Below are 26,366 nucleotides of genomic sequence, written 5' to 3'. Positions count from 1 at the left end.
GTAGTTGCTACTGCATTTATACAGCCCTGCAAATGCCCTAAAAAAATGTTGTTTTTTCATTCTGATACAGTTTGCTTTTGAAAACCTCATGTCCTATTACAGACCTTTCAGTAGCACTGGCGTATAATGGGTCAGTGAAGAGGGTCAGTTACTGCAGGGGAGGAAGGATGATATCCTAAGTTTCTCCAATTGCTTTTCACTCTCTAGTTTCCAGCTCCAGCATGCACTAGTTCAGTGCTTTTCTAAAAGATCATGGAATTTTTCTTCATCAGAAGATTTTTTTCCATTTTACTACTCAGTAACCTTTTGGAGGCATGAATTTTACTGTATTGTTTCTGGACTTTTGTCTATTCTAAAATCCACTTTATTTGCCCTATGAGTCAGAGCACTTTTATGCCATTATATTCTGAGAAGAGTATAGGATTTGCTGCAGGTCTAAATATTTTACTGCAGATGATTTAGATCTTAGTTTAGATGGAGAATAGCATCGAAAATGGTGTGTCTATATCTAACGGATCATATTCACTACTGACAGTTCCTACTGGTCACCATATGAAAGATGTAGTTTTGCTATGTATTGTTCCTATTCTACCACACAAAGTAAATGGTAGAACTTTATCAGGATAAATCTTCCAAAATTCAAGTTGCAAATTGGTATTTCCGGGAAGTATAACTCATGCTTCATACTATCATGTGGATTGCACTCAGGTTTATATTACTGATACTGAATTAGGTCAACTGTCAATTTCTTGTTTAATCAACTGTTAACAGGATTCCATTCAATTACTAACCTAATTTCATTAACTGTAATACATAAAAAAATGAAATTACTTTAGTTCATTTTAAATGCTGCTGAGTCATCCTACACAAGAATCTAAGTACCTCTTCAACTATTAAAAATATGGGAAATCCTTTTATTATTAAAAAAAATGTTGCAAGATGAAGCCCTTCCAAAGCTTAATTTAGGATGCAATAGCCACACTCAAATCTGGGCCGAATAGCAGCAGTACACTTGCAACCTCTGACCCTGTTTTCATTATTCAGCTACAGCAACAAGAAAGGGATGCCCTGACATAACCAAGTGCAGTGGAATATAGCTGTCACAGGGACTTTTAGGAAGAATCCAGATCATCTCTGCACCCTGTGTCATTCCTGACATGCTTTTCTATCCTGCACTTAAAGGCCATTAGGGCCAATACCACATCTTAAACAAGATGCCCACTTAAATAAGATGCCTCCCTTGAGCATAGCATTTGACTAGCACAGATTTCAATTCCTCTTTGCAACTGCTTTTTGTGTACATGAAGATTAAATATCCCTCTTGCCCTGTTCTTTGGTCTAAACACAAGTTCAGTCCATGGATCTCATTTGCTTGGTAACAATTCTTTTTGGTTTTGTTGTAGACTCTGCCCACCTACTTCATACAGATTAAGGTCCAAACAAGACACAGTACTCTGAGGCCTCACCAGTGTGAGGAAAAATTACTTCACAGACCTTGCACGGGATATTCCTGTTTGTATATTCCATTGTGGTATTTGCCATTTTCACAGCAACATGACATCCCTGATCGACTGCAACCTCTAGAGTAATTTATTCCGGACGACTTCTTTCTGAACAGTTATTCTGTCCTCTACTCTATACCTGATTATTCCAGCCTCAGTGGAGTATTGTGCTCTTGTCCTTACTTATTTCTAATTAGTTTTGAAAACTAATTAGTTACTAAATTATTTCTTAAATTTGTTGATGTGGTGATGTTAATTCCTCACTCTGTTCTGCTGTCTGCCTGTGTTCCTACTTGGCTTTGCATTGCCTGAAAATTTCATAAGTTTAGTCATAGTCTCAGGATCTGGGAGGTTAATGAAATATGGGGAAACACATGCTGCAGAACAACCCTACTTCATGTATCTTTCCATCCATAGGCCGTTCTCTCCATAAAGTACGCAGGCAGTACTGCGTCCACATACAGAAGTTTCATCAAGACCATATTTCTCTAGCTGCTCATAAAGATCTCATGAGATGATAGAGTTTTAAAGCCTTACTAAAGTCAAGATTTATGATATCAACTGCTTCTCCCATATCCACAAAGCTTGTACCCTGTTAGAAAAGAAAACAAGACTTTTAGACATAATTTGTTCTTGACGAATCCATGTTGGGTCCTACTTATCTTGCTGTTATCTTTAAGGTGCTTATAAATACTTTTTTGATAATTTGTTCCAAAAATGTTACAGCAGTTGACATTAAGCTGACTGGCCAGCAATTTCTTGGCTTCTCTTTTCCCTTCTTTTTAAAGACATGGATGACATTGGCTCTGTTCTGATCTGGTTTCTTACGTATTTTCCACAAATTTTCAAAGATAAAAAGCACACTGAAAGTGTCCATATTACCTGTCAAATTCTTTTTGGCTTTAAATACAAGACAATTTATAATAAATTTCTTGCTGCTCAGTAGGAAAAATACCCACAGTGATAGAAAATATCCAGCATTTCTAAATGAACTTCTCACAGCAGTATCAGAAATACTGTTTTCTGCCTCCTTTTATCAGGGTAACACCACTTGAGAACAAATGTTGGCTCTGTACCTTCAGCAACAGCTTCTCAGTGTAATCTTAGATCATGTAAATACACACCACTTATACTTTCACTATTAAGGTAACACATTCATTCAAACTCAGTTTCTAATAGCCAATTTTTTTTTTTTAATTCAGAAAAAAAAAAAATTGGTATCAGCAGTCTCCAATGCAGGTTTTCTTCTTTAAAGAATCAGATTTTTTGAAAGAAAAATGCTACCTTTGTCCTACCAGGAAAGGAACGTGCCTCCAATAAATACAGGTGCACATGAATGCTGCTTGTGAAAGCAAAAGAAGGAGTATTAGTTATGAACTCTAATGTTGTTGCCTCTCTGGATGCAGATAAATAATAACAGGAAATGTTACACTTACGAAAGGCCATCTGGCCTCTTTTCCCCAAAGCTGGCTCTGTCTAATGAGGCCATGTTAGATGGATATACAACATATACTTTACAACATTGTTTTGTAGAACTTTCTGCAAGTCTTCATTTTTCTTTTTTTCTCCCTTTCCCCCAACTCACTAAATGCAGGTATCTGCCGCAGCATCTAAACTCTAGTTGAAAAAAGGGTGAGCCTGATAGCAAAGTTGCTCTGAGAATAACTTCATAACGATTACTGCATCAAAGAGCAATATTTCATAATATTTTCTCCTTCTAGTAACATTTTTTTTTTCACACATTTTTACACTTATATTAGGCTCTGCTAGAGAGGCCTCAAGGGATTAAAATTTGGTGATGAATTCCAGGGTTTCATTTGCTGTACAGTCTGCTACAGTTAGTGCTCTAAGGCAGTTAAGCATTTTTTCTATAGAATCTTTGGAAAATATTTTCTTTGGAAGAACAAAATATATTTTACATTTTAACCTACTATGTATGCCTGTAAATAAATCTAACTTTTTTTTACAAGTATTTTAATTTTCTGAAGTGAAAGAAAATATATCAGTCACAAGTTTTTGGGTAGGAATAGGAGCATTACTATTGCAAATAGTAATAATGAAGGAGGCAAGACAACCCTGTGATCACCCTAGGTAAATGAATCCTTTCTTCCTACAGTTCAGAGATTCACAAAACTGGGCAAGACTGGAGCATCTTTCAAACCTAAACATCTATCTCATCAGGGTACAGTTAAGCAAAAAGGCTGCAAACCCTGAGGAGCTTTCTTTCCCACATTGATCCCTGGAGAGTGCACATTCCCTTCCTAATAAAGAAGGGTGAGAAAATACAGTGTAGTGGATACAGCTGATAGATTATTTTACTGTCAGGCCTGCTACAGAACATGCCACAATACCATGTTTTCTCATCTGATTAATATTGCTGTGTCCCTGGTTCTTGCCTCACTGTGCTGACTGTTGGTTAGCACACCTTGGACCCCGAGCAGGAATCAAACACTGACAGTAGTCTGGTAGTCTGCAGCTGCAGAAAAAATACTGAAAGAAGTTAAAGTACTCTAGTGAAAGTTTTGGGGCTCATTTTACATGATTCTAGTGGCAAACCACAAACAAACATCCCCAAAAGTCAACTTCTATGTTCCTTTTCTGTGGCTTAAATCCATGACCATGCAGAACAGTGTACAAGGAGGATGAGTGCAGACCACAGCCCGCAGATGCTCTCCAAGCAGCACTCTGTACAACTGAACCCAAGAAGCAGTAGCCCCCGCAGACACACAAGACACCTAGCCTTCTAATCACCCTGTTCCTCTCTATGTGATGCTAAATCCAATAACTTTAGCAAAGAATGACCCTTTAGATGGAGGTGTGAAAACAGTAGATGAGATTTAACACTTAATAGCTCCATAAGTCTGTGAGGCATCTACTTAGACAGTGGGCTGAGCCAGGGAGGGTATATCAGGGTGAAAGGACCAACCTGGAGACAAAGGGCCTTTGTAGGAATTATTGCAATCATCTGACAGGCAAGACTGAGGGAAATGTTGTGGTGTCCAGCACAAACAGCTAAGGAGTGAAACTGGGATTCAGACCTGGGTTATATTACTGTATGTATATAAATAGGGTGCAATGTGGCACTCATCTCTGCTTTCCTGCAGCAAAGGGGAGGTTGCATTTATGTCATGTATGAAGATTGCAAGGTCACCCAACACTGATTCAATACCCATGTAGTTTACTTAGTCATGGCCATGCTTAAAGAATTGGCATCTCAAACCCATGGCTGTGGCAAACTGCTTGTTAAAAAGTTTTTGTGTTTTTTAGGCTTTTTTTCTTTTTTCTATTATGCATCTCTCTTGGCTGTCTTTTTTGTTGTGTCTTCTATAGTCTGTATCAACAAACCTGAGCAAACACATCTGACTGCATCTATCCTATTTAATTACAGAGCACATCTTTCTATCAATACAGATAGCTGCCCTTTCAACTCTTTGTATGTTTATTATTTTCCTCATACATTTGCAGAATAAGTGATTGCTAAGATCTCCATTACACAGGTAGGTGACTGGAACGTAAAGACAATGTCCCATCCAAAGTCTGTGTGTGAAGTTGGTAATAGGAAATTGTATCTGGATCTCCTCAATTCACAAGCTGAAGTATTAGCTGCTTTCTTTCCAAGCACAGATTAGTCCTGTCTGACAGCTGCTGGAGTAATACTGAAAGAAGAGACTCTAGTCCCTGAGGAAATACTAAGCTGGAAGTTCATATCCTTTTTCAGAGAAATCTCTCCAAGTGTTACTGGAAGTAAAATCACATGTACCTTATTTCTAGTCAAATGAGTATTTCCTTGACAGCAAATTTCAGGTATGCTTTTGAGAGATGATTAATTTACATGTATCAATCTTTTATGAGAAGAAAAGATAACTGAGTTTCATTTTATGGAAATGAATTTTATATAATTGCAAAAATAATGCAGGATTTCTGAGGAAAATTTAGTGTCAAGTGTCTCCAGCAATGTAGGATGTCTGGTGGTGCACAATTGCTGTAATTAATTACCATCATCTTACAGAATTGGTTCTATTTAGCTGATACTTTTCCACTAAGAATATAACTGAAGCACCTTCATAGTACAAGTGCATGCTAAAATTTTTCCCCAAAAGCTCAAAGTTAGCAGCCAGCATACAGGATATTTTGTAGGGTGGGAAAGACATAATCTAGCTAAGCTTGCTGTTCAATTCATACAAATAGCAGAAAGTAAGGCACCTGTTTGGGGAGTTGGCCACATAACTACAACCAAAATACAGCACTAGATTATATGGAGGATGAGTGTAAGCTGCTGGCCTGGAATTCAGGGGAACTGATTTAATTTCTACTCTCTGCTATTCACTTTGTACACAATACTGTGCAGATGACAACATCATGGTGCTTCATTTCCTTGTATGTAAAGCACAGAAGTAAAGGCTATCAGGACTTTAGGGTTTAGGGGTCAAGGGGAATTTCACTTGGAGTTTATGATTCCTCACACAACTCGCACTGGCATGAGAGCTAACACCCCACCAAGGTGGTGAGGAGGCTGATGGCAAATGTCTTCCTTGAGGAGTCTTATGGAACATCTTCACATGGTTTATCACAGAGTTTCACTTTGAAATTGTAAAATTGACCTGTTTTTGCAGGCTTTTGGAGAAGGACAGGTTGGAGGGATGTGTTGGTTAATTTTTGCAAGTTGAGGTGTAGATGGAAATATTTTTTATGGTGAGAAATGGCTTTTTTTCTCATCTCTGTAAAACCTTTGCACTGTAACAAATGATTTTTTTAAATAGTGAGAAAGATAGACTATCTTATAAGCCCTTCCAAATCTCACCACATAAGAATTGTTATATTCACTGAACACCTTTCATTAGGATTGCTAAAGATAAACCCTCTCTGCTTCTTTTTATCTTCACAAAAGCTTTTAAAAATGTAGACTTATATCTGCAGGAAACAACTATTATTAATGAAGCAGCTGGGTTTCGTTTTAATAGGTTACTTTGCAGCTATTTGCTCTGCTAATTATTAACAGAAGTGCTGATGATATATCTACAGTGCTTTGGGATGCTGAATCTAAAGTCCTTTTAAAAAGCATTTTAGAAGAATAAACCATATCTGAAGTGTGAATTGAAACTAAAATAATATACATGGAAACCAGCTGCAGAAATGATTAACTCACATTTTCTCCCAGCAGATTTGTCTACAAATATATCTGACGCAATGTGAGAAGTATTGCTTCACAATAACATCATAATTTTGCTGATGTCAGTTTCTATTAAAGTATCCTAATAAGTAGTAACTATTCTGATAAATAAATGCATGTGAAGAATAATGGGAATATAGATATCATACTAGAGCAATTCAGAGAAAGGCAATTCTCTCTCATGAATTATTTCAGTATTTAGTTTTATTATTTTCTATGAAATTCTGCATGCACACACACACACAGAGCAGAGTTTCAGGCCCAGGCAAGTCTTCCTGGGGCACTGTTGAAAAATTAGAGACCAGGGAAACCCCAGGTACTCAAATCAGCAGCAGTCTGTCTGCTGCATATGGATAGCGAAATGACCCTGAAAGGCAAGGAGGGCGATTTTTAAAACCTACCCAGTTTCTAAGAAGAACTTGATGATACCAAACTCTCTCCAGAAAAATAACTTGATTTTGAGAGATCAGCAAATTCTCACCAGAAACTGTGGTGCTAGTGTGTTTCTGACAACATAGCAGATGTCTCTCATGTGTCTTGGCAAAGGAAAGAAAAAAAAATATTTGGGAGAGTTGAGGAAGAGGACAGCAGGAAATGCTAGGAAAAAAATACAATGGAATAATCAAAAGCAGAAAGAAGGGAGAAACAATGTCTAGAAATATCTAAGGTAATGGCTCTGATGTGTTCTTAGGGTAGTATGCTCTGTTCCAGATGCTCTTCTCCGCTTGTGGCTACCTCTTTTCTCAACCTGTTGTCAAACAAGTACTCTCTGTATGACTCTCTCCCGCTCACTGATTTAGTCTTCTTTCTAAAGTGTTGGTTGTTCTTTCCCTCCCACTTATTCAACCTTTCCTCTTAGCAGGTTCTTCTTCCTGCTGCCATAGCATCCTTGATCATCATCATCTAGATTTTCCTGCAAATATATTCACAGCTCCTTGTTGAACACTGTTCCTTTGCACTTGGGATACCCTTCTAAACAAGTCCACAAAACCATAGTCCCCTGATACCCTGCCCCGACCTTGCCTACAACACCAGCTTCACCTTTCTGCAAGACAGCAATGGTGAGGCAGTGGGCTAGTAAGGATTGACATTTGCTTTTTAAGACAAATTTTAAATACTTGACAATAAAATTATTCACACAAGGCCTTATGCCAGTGAACCTCTGGAGCATTTCCAAGGGTTCTGTTAACAAAGAGACCATTTTAGGATCAGTTCAGCTTAGGGGGTCATCCTTTCCTTCTACTTTTCTAAGAAAAATTAAATACAATTGTACCAAATATTATTCATGTTTTCTGTAGCCCTTTTTTAATGTTTATTAGTGACCTTTAGGGGTTAATTAATGCCAGGACATTTCACCCATGAACTGTTTTCTAATTCAATTTGTTAAATGTAAGTAACCATAAATAATTATAAATCAATTACTGAGTCTATTCTACACTTCACCAACCAAAAAAATCATAACAAAGTATTTTTGAAGGTGATTGAGAAAAATGAACCACTTCTGTAAGGCTAGGCATTTGTGCTTCAATTTATCTTTTCCTTCACAAAAACACTATTCGAAATACATTTTGCTAAATGTGGAAACTACTTTTGCAGAAGAAATCAATTATATTTTTAATTTTAAATCACCTTTTTTTTTCAGGCACTAATGTATCACTATACCTTACAAATGTACCCTGGGAAAAATGCTTATGTTCATCACTAAAAATCTATGAATAACATTATGTAGAAATTAGTTTATTATAAATGATTTAAAATCTTAACCTAGAACGGCGTCTTATTCAAATGTCATCAGAAAATGGCACCTCACCCGCAGAAAAGAGTCAAGGGATCCATTCTCCATGTATTCAACTACAATCATTACTGGTCTGCCTGCAAAACAGCAAAGAAACACATTAGGATTATAGACATATCATGGGGCTTTTATAATTCCAACTGTTATACAGGGATTATTCACAGAAGTTAAATATGTTACCCATTTTCAAAATCCTCATTTATATCACAAACACAATTACCTCTGTTATTCTCTAGGAATTATTTTCTTTTTTTTTTTTTTTTTTTTGGTGGTATTGGATTAGCTGAATGTGCACCGTTCACTCCAGTGTATTCTCCCCTTAAAAAGCATCAAAGAAGAGCCTGTTATTTCCAAATAGCAACACCTGCCATGCAACACTTTGGAATATATTTGAATTAAGGCAAAAAAATAATAATTCATAAACAATGTCCAAGAAATTACAAACTCAGTGCCATAATTTTCCTCTCAAAGAAAAATATCATAATGATTTAGTGGCATGCAGATTGGCAGATAGAAGGGGACGTCGCAAAAAGCTCTCCTAGATTGGGTGTGTATATTGCGTGTGCATAATCCAGTAAAACTGTGAATTCATACATAACATGTATACAATGTTACTCAAATCAAAGTTTTCCTCAACCAGCATAGCTTTCCTGTATGGTTCCGGGGTGGGATCATATCCAAATGGAAGCAGAAGCACAAGCACATGTTGCATTTATTTCTCAAAAGAATAAAAAGAAGAAAAGAATATCCAAATCTGGGTACCACTCTAGAACTGCTTGACAGGAGAAACTCAATTAGCATGCTAATCAGGCTGCGCAGCAAGGACTTTTTAAAAATTGTTAATATTACAAAGGAGCCATTCTAATATACGCAAAACTAATGTAATGAATAAGTATGTTAGCAAGACTGTGAAGGAGGTAAAAAGTCTTAAAATGGCAAACTATTCTTTCCCTGAGCATGCCTGTCTCTTTTGGGGTTTGTGGAAAACCCATGTGTGCCAAGTGGTGACACCACAAGCCTGCCCATTTCACTTTCTCAATACAATACTAGCTGTTCCAGTATTTTTCAAATCCAAAGGAAGCCTCTTTCACGACTTTTTTCTCTCTGCCTCTCAAATTATTTTTGCCTTTTTTTTTTTTTTTTGACGAGGGGATGAGAAACAAACACAATGTTCAGGGTGAGAATGCATAGAGGGGCATGATGATCCTTCCAGCACAACTGTCCCTTTCTGCACATGTGAACTTTCTGTTCAGTTTGGTTAACAGTGGAAGCGTTTATTAAACTGTCCACTATATACAATAAGCCACAGCCAGGTATTTCTCCTGAGCTGTTACAGCTAACCTCGGATTTGAAGAAATGAATGAATTGTTTCTCTGTTCCTTCCCAGCATGTCGACTTGGAATTCCATGCACCCCGGTGATGGTCATTCACATAGCTTCTTCTAGTCTTTCTGGAGATCCCCACAATATTATCTTATTTCTTGTAATAAAATTTGGCGTTCTTTCTGTATTCACCCTCATAAGACAGTGCTTCGTAATGTTTGCACAATAGTACATTTTTTTTTTCTCTGTGAAAATTCTCAGATGCCTTCATAATCTTTTGGGATAGACTTTCTGAAGTGTGAAGAATTACCGGCTTTTTTTTTTTAATTGAATGTTTGGTATCAGCTGTAGATGTGCACCTGCCACCAAATCAAGTTATTTATATTCATCTACATCCACTGGTTATACCCTGGCTTTGCATTATAAGCTTAAATGATACATCACTTTTAAGCTCTCAGATAGCAGAACATTTTAAAAATTAATGTTTTCTTTCCTTCAGCTTGCTAATCATGACTACCTGTATAGCCTAGTCTTTTTAGTTTCAAGCCCATGAATGACCTAGATTCCCTTACCTTTACCATTTCATTATTGTCAAGGGGCTGTCATCTCCATGGAAAAGGAAAATTCTATAATCTAGGGAAGTAAACAAATGGCAGCCTGATGCTAGAGGATCTTACTATATGCAGAACTCCCTCAAGCAAGAGTGATCTCTAAATTGTTGCAGACAACATCGTCTTGCAATAAATAGGGATGTAAAGCAGACTTTCAGATGGTATATTTTGCCAAGCATAAGTTACCAGAAATTTCTCTTTTTTTTTGTGTGTGTGAATCAACAAATAAAACACCTTTATGGAAGATTTGCATTTGAAAGGAACGACAAACAGAGATACTGAGCTTCAAAACAGTGCCCCTAGTTTCCTGCTAGTGATCCTTAGGCACCCTATGTTTTCCAGAATCTGTTTTGTAGGGTTCTCTAGAGGTTCACAGGCTCTTGTTACATCTTTTATGCTCCTTAGATAACAATTTTTAATTCTTCTATGTTCTCTCTCAAAATATCTACCACCATCCCCAACCCCCAACAAACTGTACTTCATTTTGCTCAGACCAACAGTATGAACTTCTGGCTAAAATAACTATGAAAGGTATTTATATGCATTTATATGCACTTTTCACTGGATAATGTTTATGAGTTTTTAAACTGACTGATGCCTTAACACATCAAGCCATCCCTGATGAAAATACTGCATCATACCAGTGAGTTGTTTCAAGAATACACACACAAAACCAGCTCTTCCACATGATAGCAGAGGAATGACATGATCTGATAAATACAACAAAATAAGGAACACTTGTCTTCAAACAGGTCGCTGTATAGTGGAAAATTAGCACATCATTAAGTATTCAGGAATTTTGGTGAATAAATTTAGTCACTTAGGCTGATAGCTTCCCACAGACTCAGTCTGTATCCCTCACCATCCTACCTAAATCTCAAATGAACTTGATGAAAGATTGTGTCAAGACACCCCAAAAATGAACCCAGCTCTGTTGCTTAATTATCTCAAGCAAAAATCTTAAATCCGGATCCTAACACTAACTTCTTAAATAATCTTCTTTTAGTGTGCCAGCACTGGCAGTATGCTATTTTGGCTGCAGTTCAATGAAGATTTTTATTTATTCCAAGCTGGACTGTGTCAGGCAGTACAGTGAGACTTTTAGTCAGCATAGTATTTGTCTTTGGAGTACCTGTAGATCAAAAATGTCTCAGATATTGTTTCAGTTGCTTGAAGATATAGTAAAAAATTCTGCTACATAGCAGATGCCAGTAGGTACGTTTATTATCAAAGCAGTAACACACAGGTTTTATTACCAGCAAACAATTCTTTTCCAATAATTTTATACATCTGCAAATTTCATACTAGGATGTCTAACCATTTCACAAATTTAAGTATGTCAAGTGTCAGGGAACGTAAGGTAGGACACGTCTTGATTTCAAAAGTGTGGTAGGAAAAACAGGTTCAGAAAATCAAGTGGCCCTCTCCATCTAACCAGTACAGTATACCCAACCAGGCTGTTCCATTACTGATCACAATGCTGTATTTTCTTCCCTGGCTAAGTACCCTGTACAGGCACTTAAGTGATTCCACCATGTGTTCGCGTTGCATGAACACTCTCCAGTTTAGAAATGGTTGAAGGAATGGGACTATCAGTCGGCTCTGGAGAGGCTGGATGAGATACGAGGATGAGCAGCTGACTCTGGCACATCCATGGGAGAATCCAACATTGGGCATCTCAGTCCAGAGACAGAGTCACCAGTCCCAAGGGCAGGCAGTGGGATCCTGATGTGTATATTTGTTGCACTCCATCAGTTCCAGATCTGTGAGGCAGATACCCTACATATAACAGAGAGCAATCTGGGATGTCTAACTTCCAAAGGGTCAGAGGCACGCAGCCAACCCAGGGCTTATATAGAGCAAAGTTCTTGGTAAGACAAAAGGCTATGGATGACATTAGTTGATGTTATTTTCCTTTTTAGCTGCAAAGAGTAGATGTTATCCTTTATACTGTGGTACAATTTGAGTCCAGAAAAGATTAAGGTCTGTGCTGAACCCTGTACAAACACAGAATACTGCTTTTGCTTTAAAGAGAACTACAAAATTGTCTTTGAAAAATAACACTGGGAGATTTTTAAACTAGTGTAATGTTTGCCTCTAGACAAAAAAAAAAAAACGACAAAAGACTATTACTTACATTATGAAAATCCATGTTGCTCTCATGGTGCTAACAAAGATGAATTTTTCATCCTCAAAACAAGGATAGGAATGAAAAAAAGGAGGGAGGGCAGAGAAGTCTCAGAGAGAGAGAAGCGATCTTTGATTATTTTATCATGGGGTAGGCTAATGTAATTTTGGAAGGCATTGCATTATTTTCCTATATTTATGATTGCTTACATATATGAAACATTGACTTCTTTACTTGAAGAAACAAGTTTAAGGATAAACAGCAGTGGGAGGAGATACAGATGGGAACTGGGAAAGCATTCAGGGCTCAGAAGAAGGGCACAGGCTGCAGCACAGAGACAGCCATTCCAGTGCTGTGTGAGCCTGCTACATGAGCATCTGTGCAAGCTCACACGTAGCTCCAGGGAAATCTGTACCTCTAAAAGAGCATGCACCAAAAGGCACTCCTGTGACCGATCATGAGTCCCCTCTGAGGCACTGGTGCACCTCACCAGATAGCTGGGCACCCAAACTCTTGTTAAAAGATTTGACCAGTTCAGGTGAGTGTTTTCACGCAGATACAGGCATAGGCACTAGACAAGTATCTGAAGAAGAACTGGGTTAATTTTGCAGTCAAGATCCACATAAGAGAGGGCACGGGAAAAGGACACTGAAAAAAGTGTCAGCTTCAGCTGAAGACTTGGAATCAAAGACAGAGGTCAAGAGCATCTAGGAGCTAAAAACTGCAGCCGCTGCTGGAGGAGAGCACAAAACTTCGTGTGTGAATTGGGGATGGACAAAATATAAAAAGGTTTGAAGACGGATTCAGTGATCAAATCAGCCAAACAAATCATTCTTGCAGGATTTTGAGATACCCAGCAGTGCTGGACTAGGGAGTATGACAAGAAAATAGACTTTTAAAGGAGAAGAATTATATACATAGTGTTCTGAGGCAATAGGTTTTCAATCTGTCCTGGTTCTGGTAAAACAGAATTTTACACACTATGTATATCACATTTAGCATTTGCAAATATGTAACAAATTTATCATTTCACTACATACTTAACAATATGAAACTGTATTTATACATGACATATATTGATACCATAGCCACATTCACTGCTTTCATAATTTTTGTGAAACTATAAATATGCCCACCCTACTCTTCCCCAACACCAGATATGTGTCTGGGGTATTGGCTAAAGCAGCTTCCCCTCCTTGCACAATGCACATGGAGTAACTCTGGCTCTGGCAGATCCCTGTCAGACTCCCAGCATCCCAGAAAGCCAGATCAAACATGCAAGAGCACTATCAGTGCTTTCAGTGATCCAGGGAAAGGACATGAATTTCATTACTTAGAACCTAGATGAACCTCTAGAAGGTGTGGGGGTTATTTATTGTTTTGATGCAAATACTACCTTGTGACAAGTGGCTGACTGGTTTTGACAAGGTGGTTTTTTTTAACCTGAGAGTTATTTCCCACCCAACTGTACTGTAATGCCATTCAAATAAAACCAGCATAAATAACAAACAGTCTGTATTGATGTAATGTCACCTCAGAATATGTTACAATTTTGTATTTTCTATTGATCAATCTGCTTGACATTTTCTTTAATAAGCAGAAATGTAAAAAAGAAGTTGTACATTGTAGAATAATGTAAAATACCAATTATATGTAAAATTTACGTTGCATATATTTTTAGTTTTCCTTCTGATTTTTTTTCCACAACACAAGATTTTGATAGTGTGCAATTTAGTTGAGTGGTAGAGTGATGAATAAGGAGGACAATTTGAAGTGTCATATCAATGACAAAATATTCAGCTTATTGTCTCCTGTTGTCATTTTAAATAATGCAGCAAAGCCCACTTTAATGAATTTTTTATGTAAGATTAATCCTCCAAAAAGAATACAGTTAATACATGCTCATTTCTAGAGTCTTTACTTATAATGAAATCCTTAATAACCATTACGGGAATAGATCTGTTAACATAAACACAGGATACTTATTCTTCCACTTCAAACAGCAAAGGTTTGAATCTGGTCTCTAGTTCATACAAGAAAATATTGCTCCATCACTTCTGCAGGTCAGAATTCATCTGCCTCAGAAAATCATCTCCTTATCAGGCATTTTTTCTCTCCAAAGCCTTTTGGTTCTCCACTAACTCGCCTCCTGCTAAAGCTAAAGAGATAAGACTAACAGAGCAAAATGTACAGGCACTCCCTTAGGTAGTGCTGGGCCTTTCAGCATTCCAATAGTCTGCAAAGCAGCCACAGTAAAACTCTGTGTCCCCCACTGAAATGCCCAGGGCTCGGAAGGCATTTCTAGATCTCACACTAGGTCTGTTCCTTACATATTGCTTCAAATAGGAGAACCACTTGCTGCAGCACTGCAGTTTCCTCACTCCTGCTACTAATAATCATGCAGTTGTATGCATCGGAGGAGAACTAATTTTAGCAACTAGAAAAAAAATTCTATTTTCCCATAACACAAAACCAATGGTGGAAAAAAGAAAGAAAGAAAACTAATACAAAAAGCAATTGAAAAAAAGTTTGGCCAGGTTTTGCATTGTTAACCCAAATCAATACTTGTGAAACCAATGGGAATTTTGCTGCAAGCCTTCCCACTTGCATTACTGACTTACATTACAGAAGGTCTCAGACTAAGACCTCTGTTCCAGGAAGCCTCAAAAAAGAGAAGATGCACTTCCAACCCCCTTCTTGAGACTTCAGAAGTCAGTTTGCAAACAGTCAGCACTAACACATATGCATCCTGCTCTTACAGGAAATCACATAGGTATAGCCTACTCTTCTTGCTGTTAGTGCTCTGTTTTCCTATATCTATATAATAATAGTTAGGTTAGTTTAGTCAAGGGAGATAGCTTATTAGAATTCAGATGTATACATGGAGGGGAACAAGAGCTGGTGCATTTGTAGACCAGATCTGAAAACTGCTGTATGATGTACATCTAATGCTCTCATTTGAGAGTCCTACACTATTTTTCAAATACTATATCTATTCAAATACAAGTATCTATAAACAGATAAATCCATGCTATATATGGTGAGGCAAAGTTACTTGGCCAAGGTAACACCAAAACCAAGTCCTCAGACTGCAAGAAAAAGCTGTGGGACCCACCATATCTGCAGAAAGTGTGCACAAAGAGGCTTTGCTTTGTCTTCATGTTCTCCTTATCCTGAGAGGGCAGTGTGCCAGCCTGGGCCCTTGGAATAAACTGATGTACGTTAAAACATAATCTGAATTATGGCAGTTGCCCAAGAACTTCTACAGGTCACTAAAACAGCTGATGTTTGCATCATGTACCCTGGAACCATTCTGTCATCTCCATGCCTTATAAGGACTACCTTATACTGACTTGACAAAGGTTTTAAGAGATGACAAAATCACAAGTCAGAACAATGTATAGAGCTCAAGGACTGCATTTTTGACCATACTATCTCAAATATTAGATTATATCTTCCCATTTTAAAACACAAAATCCCAGCAATAAAGGCAGTATTTATCAGTGTATAAATAGGATGTAGAATGTAGACTAGTTTCTTTGCAAGAATATGTAATTTGTTAATGAATAGCCACAAAATATTTGGCTGCTCAGTTTTAATTTAATTATGTTCTGGGGTGTGTGTATGTAAGAAAAAGTAAGTTTTTAATAGAACTGATTCTGGCATAAGATTTATATCGCTTGAAATTTGACTTAGAACCCTAAAAATTCCAATACTTTCACTTTAGCACTGAAGTGAAGAACAATTAAAAATATCTATAATAAATAACAGATTCTGTTCAGATTAACTTTAAGAGAGATACTTCTGCCCAGTTAGATTAACCAAAAAAGTTCATCTCACTTTTTTAATAACTGAATTTTGGCATATTTCACTTAATCTAATGACATTTCACTCTTAAGTTACTCTTAATATTTTAAATGTTCATACCATTTTACATCCTCTAGTGGAAAGAGCAAGGGAAGTTCTTTGGTTCAAAATTAGTCCACAGAATCTGACTGCATCAAGGGTCACTTGCCTTATTGACCCCAGAGCATGTAAAGGAATTTAAACAAAATTAAGTCTGTGTATCAGGGGCTTCTGCACTTCATCAATATTCAGTACGCCATGATACATAGGAGGTACTTATGGAACATAAGAAACAAAGCTTATTTAATCTCTATTGTGAATTTACACATTACCATAGGTCTGTTAGATTTAGAAGCTCTAAGCTACAACAGAAATTTGAAAATGAGCAAAATAAAAAACTGCATACATAAGATTACAGTAAAACATATTTTTGTGCTTTCATAAGTATAATGACATGGTTAAAGTATTATTTTAATCCTATTCTGAAATGTCAGGGCATTTTTTGATTATTCATTAGTATGTCTGATTGTGATTTTGATAAGATTCTGACATTTCTTGCACTTTAGAATATCCTTTATATATCTTTTCCACTTCTATCTGAGCAAACACGTTTTGTTCCTATTTCCCTTTGGTCTACATATACTTTAAACTTCTGAGCTATACAACACTGATGAGCCACCACATCCTCCTTCATTGCTTATGAGCATCTTGCTGCTTTCTACACATGAGAAAGGCATCATTTCTCATTTCAAGAAGCAGGGGAGGCCACATAGCAATACCCCTGAAGTTTCTGAAATCCACAAAGGAAGCTTTGGTTGTAACATGTATTAGTTGCTAAATCCAAAATTAAGAAAACAAAACACCATGAGTCAGGGCTCCAACAAATAAAGGATGCACTGGATCTAACATGATGACATTTTTGTGATCTCATGGGTTTTTTCCTTATTTCTCTTTGAGGTTTTGTACCTTCAGGACATGAAGGCACACATTCTCAAGCTTCTCCCTTCAACTCTGATTTTGATCATGAACAAAAGTCAAGAGTTACAATGAAGATGGGTCAAGCAGCAAACTTTAGATGCAGAGGTTCTTAGACAAACATATACGTCTTGAAGAAATAAGAAAAATATGGAAACTCATTGACACATGAAGAAGAAAACCAAAAGCACTCGTCTCTCATAACTTAACTCCCATAATTGTGGAGACATCTCCATAGCTAGCGATATCTAGATTTTTTCTGAGAAAGAAAAAGGCACTTCAAGGGAAGGAGTAAAATGTTCATAACTATGCATCACAAACAGGTCATATGAGTTAGTCCAAAACTGTCTAGTCTTCACCAACTATATAAGGCACCTAAACAGGCTTGTTAAATACCAGTGTGTAAATTCCACAGTTAGGCAGATTATTTACCATACAGAGAATTTGGGCCCGGGAATGGTACTTCAGCAAGCTGAATTTGGTAAAGGTACACTGGCTTCCTACCTAGAACAGACCAAAAAAACCCTAAACTTTATTCAAGTTAACTATTGCCTCCATCTCCCACCTCACAAAAAGTCAAACAATTCTGACTCTGCTTTCACATCTAATGCTTTATCACTGGACTGAACAGGGAGTTCAGATTTTTTTTTTTTCCTTTCATTTTGAAACAAAGAATAACTGTGTGTAGCTTATTTACAAATACATTACTGTGTGCATCCATCAGGGTCCTCCAGCTCTTCCTACCTTTCTGCTCCTGTTAGTAAAGAACAGAACTTGCTTCAATTCACATGCTTGTTACAGTAAACTACCACATTTTCTATAGTCAGATTTTAAAAGATATGCAATAGTACTGTATAAAATATAAAAATGACCACATATGGAAATAAACTTTTCTGAACTTCTAAAATGTTTGGAATTGCTTACGATGACCATCTGAGCACAAAATAAGCTATTTAGCAAAGGTAGAGAATGGAGACCTCCTTTTATAAAGTCCTACGCTCAAAGCTTAATCCCAGTTTTACAATTCAAGCTAAACCCCAATGGACCAGCATAAAACAAAGTTTCTCTCACTATTCATGCTACTTACTGCTCATCCGTACTTTGGTTCTGAAGTATTTCCTGCCTGCCTAATGGAAAAGTCCACATATATTTGAACTTCCACCCTCAGAAAATACATACCATTACGTATTAGTTGTAGAGTTAATGGGCTAGAAGTGCCAGTGAAATAGCACTGAGGATGGAAAGAATAAACTGGAAGAGCCATTTGGCTCAGATATCCTAGAAAATGCATATGCAATAAAAGAATCAATTTGTTAGTCACAGAGCAAGAATTAACAATTTTCATTTTAAAAAAAACAAAACAAAACAGCAGTTTAGGTGCTGGAATCCAGAATAGGGAAAAATGCATTAACTGAAAAAAAAATAGAAGTTATTTTTCTCATTATTGGAGTACCATAATTATAGTTGAGTTTCACTATGAACAATTGTTCCTTAATGGTTCTTGTTGAGTAATTTTGTTCAATAAGGGTCTGTCAATACAATTTGCTTTCAATTGTCAGTTTATACAATATCAAGAATAATGGGCTCACTCAGGTGCACTTGGGAAGTGTAATAAAATATTAATTTTGGGGAAAAGAAAACTGATAATTATCTGGTTTAGTATTCTACAGTTATGTCTGAGTTTTTTGAGAAACTCTCTGTAATAAATGTGAATATTACAATGTATGTTAGACAAACAGTCATAGACAACCAGGCAGTAAATCCTGGTTTTACTGGGGATATCCTCTGTATAATGTACTTTATGTGGAGGAGGAGTCCTGTCATTACCTAGTCCAAGACAGCAGTGATGTTGTCTGTGAATGAAATAGGGGCAATGATCCAGCTGCTGGCTGCATGGGGAGATCAGAGAATTCACAAGCAAATCACAGCACTGATGTTCATAGAAAGGTGTGTATGGAAAGAATAATTTGGATATTTTTTTCCACCTCTCCTGCTAATGTAGTTTGAAGCCTGAACAGTATGAAGGGGTCTGGGAGTTTCGCTTGACAGGAACTTTTCCAAAGTTTCTCACAGCCTGACACCCATTTCAAGTTGTTCTTGTCAACAGAAAAACTCAGGAAAGGAGTTTAGCTTGAAAGAAACAGTAGGAAAGGTATTTGCTTTCCCTCCTTTCCTTTCCAACTCAGCAAACTTAACAATCTGTCTGACACTCTTCAAAGACTGCAGCATACCATAATTGTTTCTATTCTAAATTCTGCCTGGCAATATGGGTATGCATTTATATACGAAATCCTTTACAGGTGACTGAAATCAAGAGTTGCCAATGCACAGCAAAAACAGTGAGCTAAGAATTTCCCTCAAATGGAAGTAAACAACACTGTACTTATTTTGGAAGAGCTGGAATTTGAAGAAATGGATGCAGCACTGGCAATTTAGTTATTTGTTTTTTCACAACGTATATATATGTGTATATTTGTGTGCGTGTATGCGTAATTATGAAGGAAGGGGTAATCTTCCACAGCTCATGCTAGTCTAAGTACGATGAGGAGTGTGACCTTATAGCAGCCTTCCATTACTTAAAGGGAGCCTACAGAAAAGTTGGAGAAGGACTCTGGATCAGGGAATGTAGTGATAGGGTGATGGGTAATGGTTTTAAACTGAAAGAGGGGAGATTTAGATTAGATATTAGGAAGAAATTCTTTACTGTCAGGGTGGTGAGACACTGGAACAGGTTGCCCAGAGAATTTGTGGCTGCCCCATCGCAGGAAGTGTTCAAGGCCAGGCTGGACGGGGCTTTGAGCAACCTGCTCTAGTGGGAGGTGTCCCTGCCCACGGCAGGGGGGTTGGAACCAGATGATCTTTAAGGTTCCTTTCAACTCTAACCATTCTATGATTCTATGAATTCTATTTAATATATGCAAGGATATCACTTGGGAAAAGGTACTTATTGCTTATGTGAATCCATCTGTCATTATAGACCTACATCAACTAAGTCATGTGACTTTGTACTGCTAACAGGTGGGATAACAAGAAACTAAGTGATTTGTGACATAAATGATAGTTAAATCAAAAGAAAGCTATTGTTTAAAAATGTGCTTGCTTTTGCAAAAATCTAGGACAGATGCTTGGAGGCCTGCTGAAAGCATTGCTTCTAGTGAAATGGCTGTATAGCAGTGACAGACTTTTGATGCAACTATCAAATATAAGCACTATTGCATTAGCATAGCTATGTCTAGGCTTAAAATCCACCTACATTTGAGGCAATCCGTTTATACAGAAAGATGTAATGCCCCATGCCAGCAGCATAAGTTAATCTTTAAGTTGGCTAAATGAGGGTACCTTTTACATAAATGAACCTCTGCACAGTGCAAAAGCAGACAACAAATTAAACAAAACTGAACATCAGCTGTCAGAGCAATGGTAAAAGAAATGCACTCCCCCTACTCCCCCAACTATTGAGAGAAAATTAGAAGGGGAAAAAATGGAAACCAACAGCTACATTGCCCTCCCAAACTGTTTTCCAGATACTTACTTATAGCAGGCTTTCCAGTTTAGTTCTGTGTTTCACTTAAAACATCTGTGGGGAGTTTTGTAGAAAACAGGTGTAAAAGCATTTTGTCTTTAGTAAGGAATAAATTTTCTGACTATTTTGAAGTAAACCTGCCACTTAGCTTGAGTTAAAGGTTTTGGTAAATAAAAATAATCTCATTATCTTTGTTCCCAATGACCCTAATAGCAGAATAACACAGACATTTTAAGCCTTCCATGTATTTAAATTCACTGAAATCTTACACATCAGCTATATACGAAGCAATTAGGTTAGAGATCAGCAAAGTTGTTAAACGTTAATTACTTCTGTTAGGTTTCTGAAGACTACTGCCCAATATGAGCCCACCATCTCAGATAATGGAGGTGGGGTCACTGTGCTATCAAAGGCAGCAATCAAGCATGCTTCCCTCCAGTGCCAGTACACAAACAGCAATCCTCTCTCTTTTAATGAGAGAAGGTAAGCCTCAGAGGGTAAGCATCAAGACTGCAACGGGCAGTTGATTTTGCCTGCTTGTTTCTGTTCTAACGGCCAGAGGCTGTCATGGTAACACAGATATCCTGTGGCGAGCAGGACTAGGGAAGTGATTGTCCCCCTGTGCATGGCCCAGTGTTGGGCCCTGTGATGGTGCAACCCCTTTCCCCCTCTTCAGGCCACTCGGTACTTGGTGTGATCTCCCTCCCAAACTGGGCTGCACAACAACACAAGGGACCAAAACGTAACATAACAGTCTAACATGAAAGGAAGAAAAGGCAGAGAGCAGCAGAGCAAGAACACAGTAGTGTGCCTAATCCCCATGGCTCCTACCACTAGAAGATAATAACTATAATAGATCACTCCTGACACCATATGAATCGTGGCCACAGAGCGGGGGGAAAAAGGAGAAAAGGAGGCTGAAGGGAGACCTTATTGCTCTCTACAACTACCTGAAAGGAGGTTGTAGAGAGGTGGGGGTCAGTCTCTTCTTCCAAATAACAAGTGATAGGACAAGAGGAAATGGCCTCAAGTTGCGCCAGGCGAGGTTTAAGGTGGATATTAGGAAAAATTTCTTCACCCAAAAGGATATCAAACATTGGAACAGGCTTCCCAGGGGTGTGGTGGAATCACCATCCCTGGAGGTATTTAAAAATGGGTAGATGTGGTGCTGAGGGACATGGTGTAGTGGTGTTTTTGGCAGTGTTAGGTTGATGGTTGGACTCAATGATCTTAAAGGTCCCTTCCAACCTAGATGATTCTATGATTCTATGATATCACTACTTAAACACCTTCTTGGAGCACTGTTGCCTTGGGTGTCTTTTTTCCCTGGTAAACCAATACTCAGAAAAAAGTTCAGGTGTTTAGTACAGTGTTTTTTGGTACAAATGAACAAAGTATATGTCGCTTCTCTGTTTGTACTGAAGTGATTAAGGATGCAACGATAAACATATCTTCCTCTGAATCATGCACAGTAACTGAGTCTCTCACATCCCAAATCAGTACTCCCTTCAACAGTTTGGAGGTTTTTTTGACAAAAAAATGCAGTAAATGTGTGGGTTTTCTGCTCCTGTGCACAGCAAAGCTGGTTTTAGCAATTTAGAAAGTTAACATGAAATGGAAATGGCATCCTCTGGTCATCTCTGTAACAGAGAGAGGCAATTCAGAATTAAGATTGTGCTTAATGTAAATACAAATATGATAAAGTGAAAAAGGAAGAGTTAAATAGCAGCACTACAGCTAAGACTGTTAGGGTACATTTGTTAATAGCAATTTCTGACTTGTACTGCAGTGTTTCATGCCACCTGGATGCCTCATGTGCTCCTTCTCAAGGAACACATCTTTTCCATTGGATTTATCACAGTTCTTCCCTGGCTTTCAAGTGCCTGACAATCCTCACTTTCCAGAAGGCAGGCAGTCTCTCTCTTTCCATAGGGTTGCTGCTTGACTCATTTTTGTTGTTGTTGTTGACATGATCAAACAATAACATTTATTTCTATTACCTTGGTGGGGTGTATGTTGCATATCATGTAGCTGCATTTCCATTTTTCCCTGTTTTGAATATTTCATCAGATTGAATCAGAATTCTTTGTAAAAGACATTTAATAGCAAGAAAGTATGAAAGAGTTTTATTAAACAAACCACATTTAAGAGTTATGATTTAAGTCTAAAAAACGTGATAAACCGCTTTACAAGCACTCAGACAGTAACAGTCCTGAGGACTTCTAAAATAAACTTGTAGGTAGGTACGTAGGTGAGAAGCCAGTTCACAAGTGCAGTCAAGCCATTTGTAATCTAACAGAATCAGTGATACACTATACTTAACACTATATTCAAAACAGAGAATTTTCTGGGGCCTGGAGTATTTCCTCTTCCACAGTTATTTGGTTACAGGTACCAATCTCATTGTGATGCTGAGAGTCAAAATAGCCTGAGGGTATTAAACACTCTGAGATATCCCAAGGAGAAAAAAATATGGAAAATATTTTACAAACTGTTGACAAAAGACACACACAGAGTCATAACAAATGACATCAAACTTGCTGAGAAGCTTCTATTCGAAGAAAGTACACAAAGAAATAATAGCACTTAAAAAAAGGTAAGAATCATCTTATATTAACAAGGCCTACAATTACTGCAATAGGTAAAATGGGGCATAGAGAAGTAGAATGGTTTCTTTTGTATAGCAAATCAATAACATTATGTCATTTTTCAATTTCCTCTCTACTTTTACCATAAGAGATTTTCCCTCTTTAAGAAAAACTGTAATTAACATTACAGGTAAGATGTCCTGAAAGGGTACAAGTGTGACATTGGTACATGTACAGATCAATTTTACTTAGAAATATGTAGTTTGGAAAGGAACAGAACTGAAATTTGATTCAGTTTTAAGTATAATTAAGATACACGTATTTAGTCTTTATATATTAGCTTTGGTGGAAGATGGTATTTAATGGCTCCAGAAAAGAATGGATAACATACAGCCTTTCTGGGAGAGAATGCCTCTAATCTGTCTTTCTTTCCTGTTTCAGCCCAGTATCTGATAGCAGCCCATTCAGCTGGCATGGCGTTGTTATTCTTAGCCTACGCTCAACTTTATGCCAACCCTCCAGGGTCCCACATACCATCATACAGCTGGGGACCTCACCAGAAGCAATGCAGAATATCATGCTGGCAACAGAAGCAATGGGGTCTTCTCACTCATTTAATGAGAATTATAGTAGTTGAAATTGTTAAAAAAATTGTTAAAGAAAGTTAAGGCAGTTTTCATGAGATACAAGTTGCAGCTGTGGAAGCATGCAAAGGATTTAAACACTACAACAGTACATAATTAAATTTTGCATTTCCAAATTTGTTTTGCTTCCATGTATTAGCAAGGGAATATAAATTTTTAAGGAAGAGTTACAGAGTTGCATAAAATCTGGGATTTTATAGAGGCATTTTAAAAGTTATGTCTCCCTGGTGCACATGGGCATGCTTCAAGAAGTGCATGATTAGAGGATACCAACCCTTCTCTTTCTATATGTAGGTTGACCACTTAACTACAGATCAGTTTCCCTCACAATTTCTATGCATTGATTCAGGAAAATGACTAATTCCTGAAAAGTAATTTATCTTTTCGATTTCCTTTCAGTTTGGTTCTTTTATTGGAAGGGACATTTAATCTCCCTGTCTGACCAATACCAAATTCTGTTGCCCTGGGATGTGTGGAGAGATGGGGCAAAGGATGAAGGGGAAAATCGATGTGGGGGAATAGGCTGGAATACCTACCAGAGGAAATGCTGGGGGGTAAAGATCCACCCCCTGACACTGGATGTGAGGCCAGGATGCTATTTAAAAATCCCGCCCTCAGGAATCTCGAAAGAGACTTCACCCCAATGGTCGGAAAGGATCCTTTCAAAGAGATAAAAATGATGATTAATCAAATGACTTGTTCTTTGGCTGGTAAAAGAAGTTGACTGTTTAAAGAAAGAATAACCAAAGCTCCAAAAAGTTAACAGTGGTTTCACTGGAACAAATCTTTTAAAAAGCAGTTAAAAGTTTTTCTTTGTTTTTTAACCAAGTCATACAAAACACAGCTTTAACCAGAAAGAGCCTGTTTTCTACAGACTTTGCAAGTGGAGAATTCCAGCACTTCTAGGAGGAATGGAAAAATTTGAGATTTTAAAAGGCAAAATACACCTATTGGATATTCATAATGCATTTCAGATTACTCTATTATAGAGGCATTTTACATTTTGTACAGAAATCAAATAGCGACTGGTAGAGGTGAAGCCATACCAGCAAAGCTGCATTTTATACTATTATCTTAAAGCCACCTGACAAAAGTCATGTCAGGCAAGGTGAGAAGGGGAACCAGAATTTGCAGATACATCACTGACTTCTGTGTCAGGGCAACTACATCAGTCAGAGCTTCTATCGCATCTCCCAACACCTGTCAATATATTAATGCAGGCAAAAGCCATGTGACATGGCCCCTTTCTGCTTTGCTCTCACCAGAAGCTTTACAGGTTTTATGCTTCAACAGAAGAAACTATATGTTCTTCTGATTGCCTAAATGTACAGTTTATTTCTGGAAACAGATTATCTCATCCACCACTTTTAAAACAAGTACTTGTGACATATCTATTATAATGATGATAAATAAGGACTCTTTATCATTTAATCCACTATTTCAGCTTTCAGCATATGTACAGAGATATAGAGGCAAAATTTCAGCTAGCTCATGTTGTTGCTTAGTGAATGCCAGCATCAAAGATGGATCTGAAATGAGAGCTTTACACTTTTTCCTTAAAAGCACAGAGTCAAGGTTCTCCCATCTTGCAATAAATTTAAATTGACAATCAGAATAATTTGCATATTTTTGCAAGTACATCAAGCAAGCATTAATCCAAAAAATTTAGGCAATGGCAAGTTTGTGTCATCATCTTGCAGGTGTTCCATAGTTGTTCTTTTAAAAGACAGAAAACATCTTAATATTTATGTACAATGAGAAAAATAAAACTAACTGTTGGGTTTTTTTAACTAATAAAAATGTAGTGAGGAAAATTTAACCTCAAAACACATATATGTATTTGTTGAACTTAAAGTATCCTAAGAGAGATTTGAATTTTTCTCTTATATTAATTTAAATAGTGTATTTTTTTATCTGATGGTTAAAGATAAGGCATAAAGGTTTTCCCTCTGGCCACTTCAGAAACTAACTCTGTCAGTCTTGTCAAAGTGTTTCCAAACTCCATAGCTTTTATTTTAAAATATTTTCAAAAGTGATCATGGATAGACAGTCCAGAATGCAATACACAGAAATTCAATTTTAAAATGGAGAATTGTTCCGTAAACTCCTAGATGTTTGGTACTAAAGAACATCTTAAAACATGAAGGCTAAATAATGAACATATGATGACTTCCCAAATAAAACTTTGCTTTTCTGTTTCAAAATATGAATTATACCAACCATAAAGAACACCTACTGTGAGTCACATGCCATATGAACAGA

The 26,366-nt window shown here is 37.4% G+C and overlaps 1 protein-coding gene across 2 annotated transcripts in view; it reads right to left on the bottom strand.

Moving 5' to 3' along the window:
* Nucleotides 1–26,366, bottom strand: part of EPHA6 (EPH receptor A6) — a 507,751-nt gene that overhangs the window by 56,488 nt on the left and 424,897 nt on the right. For both annotated transcript variants that reach the window (XM_074161043.1, XM_074161051.1), the window contains 2 exons: nucleotides 24,641–24,763; nucleotides 8,483–8,544 (listed from right to left, as the gene is read on the bottom strand). In XM_074161043.1, the coding sequence (XP_074017144.1) occupies nucleotides 8,483–8,544; nucleotides 24,641–24,763 (185 nt within the window). The remainder of the gene's footprint in view (nucleotides 1–8,482; nucleotides 8,545–24,640; nucleotides 24,764–26,366) is intronic.

The sequence above is a fragment of the Numenius arquata genome, chromosome 1 (genome assembly GCF_964106895.1).
Source record: "Numenius arquata chromosome 1, bNumArq3.hap1.1, whole genome shotgun sequence".
Lineage (NCBI taxonomy): Eukaryota > Metazoa > Chordata > Aves > Charadriiformes > Scolopacidae > Numenius > Numenius arquata.
The sequence above is the reverse complement of the archived record's forward strand: the minus strand, read 5'-3'. Positions and strand labels throughout refer to the sequence as shown.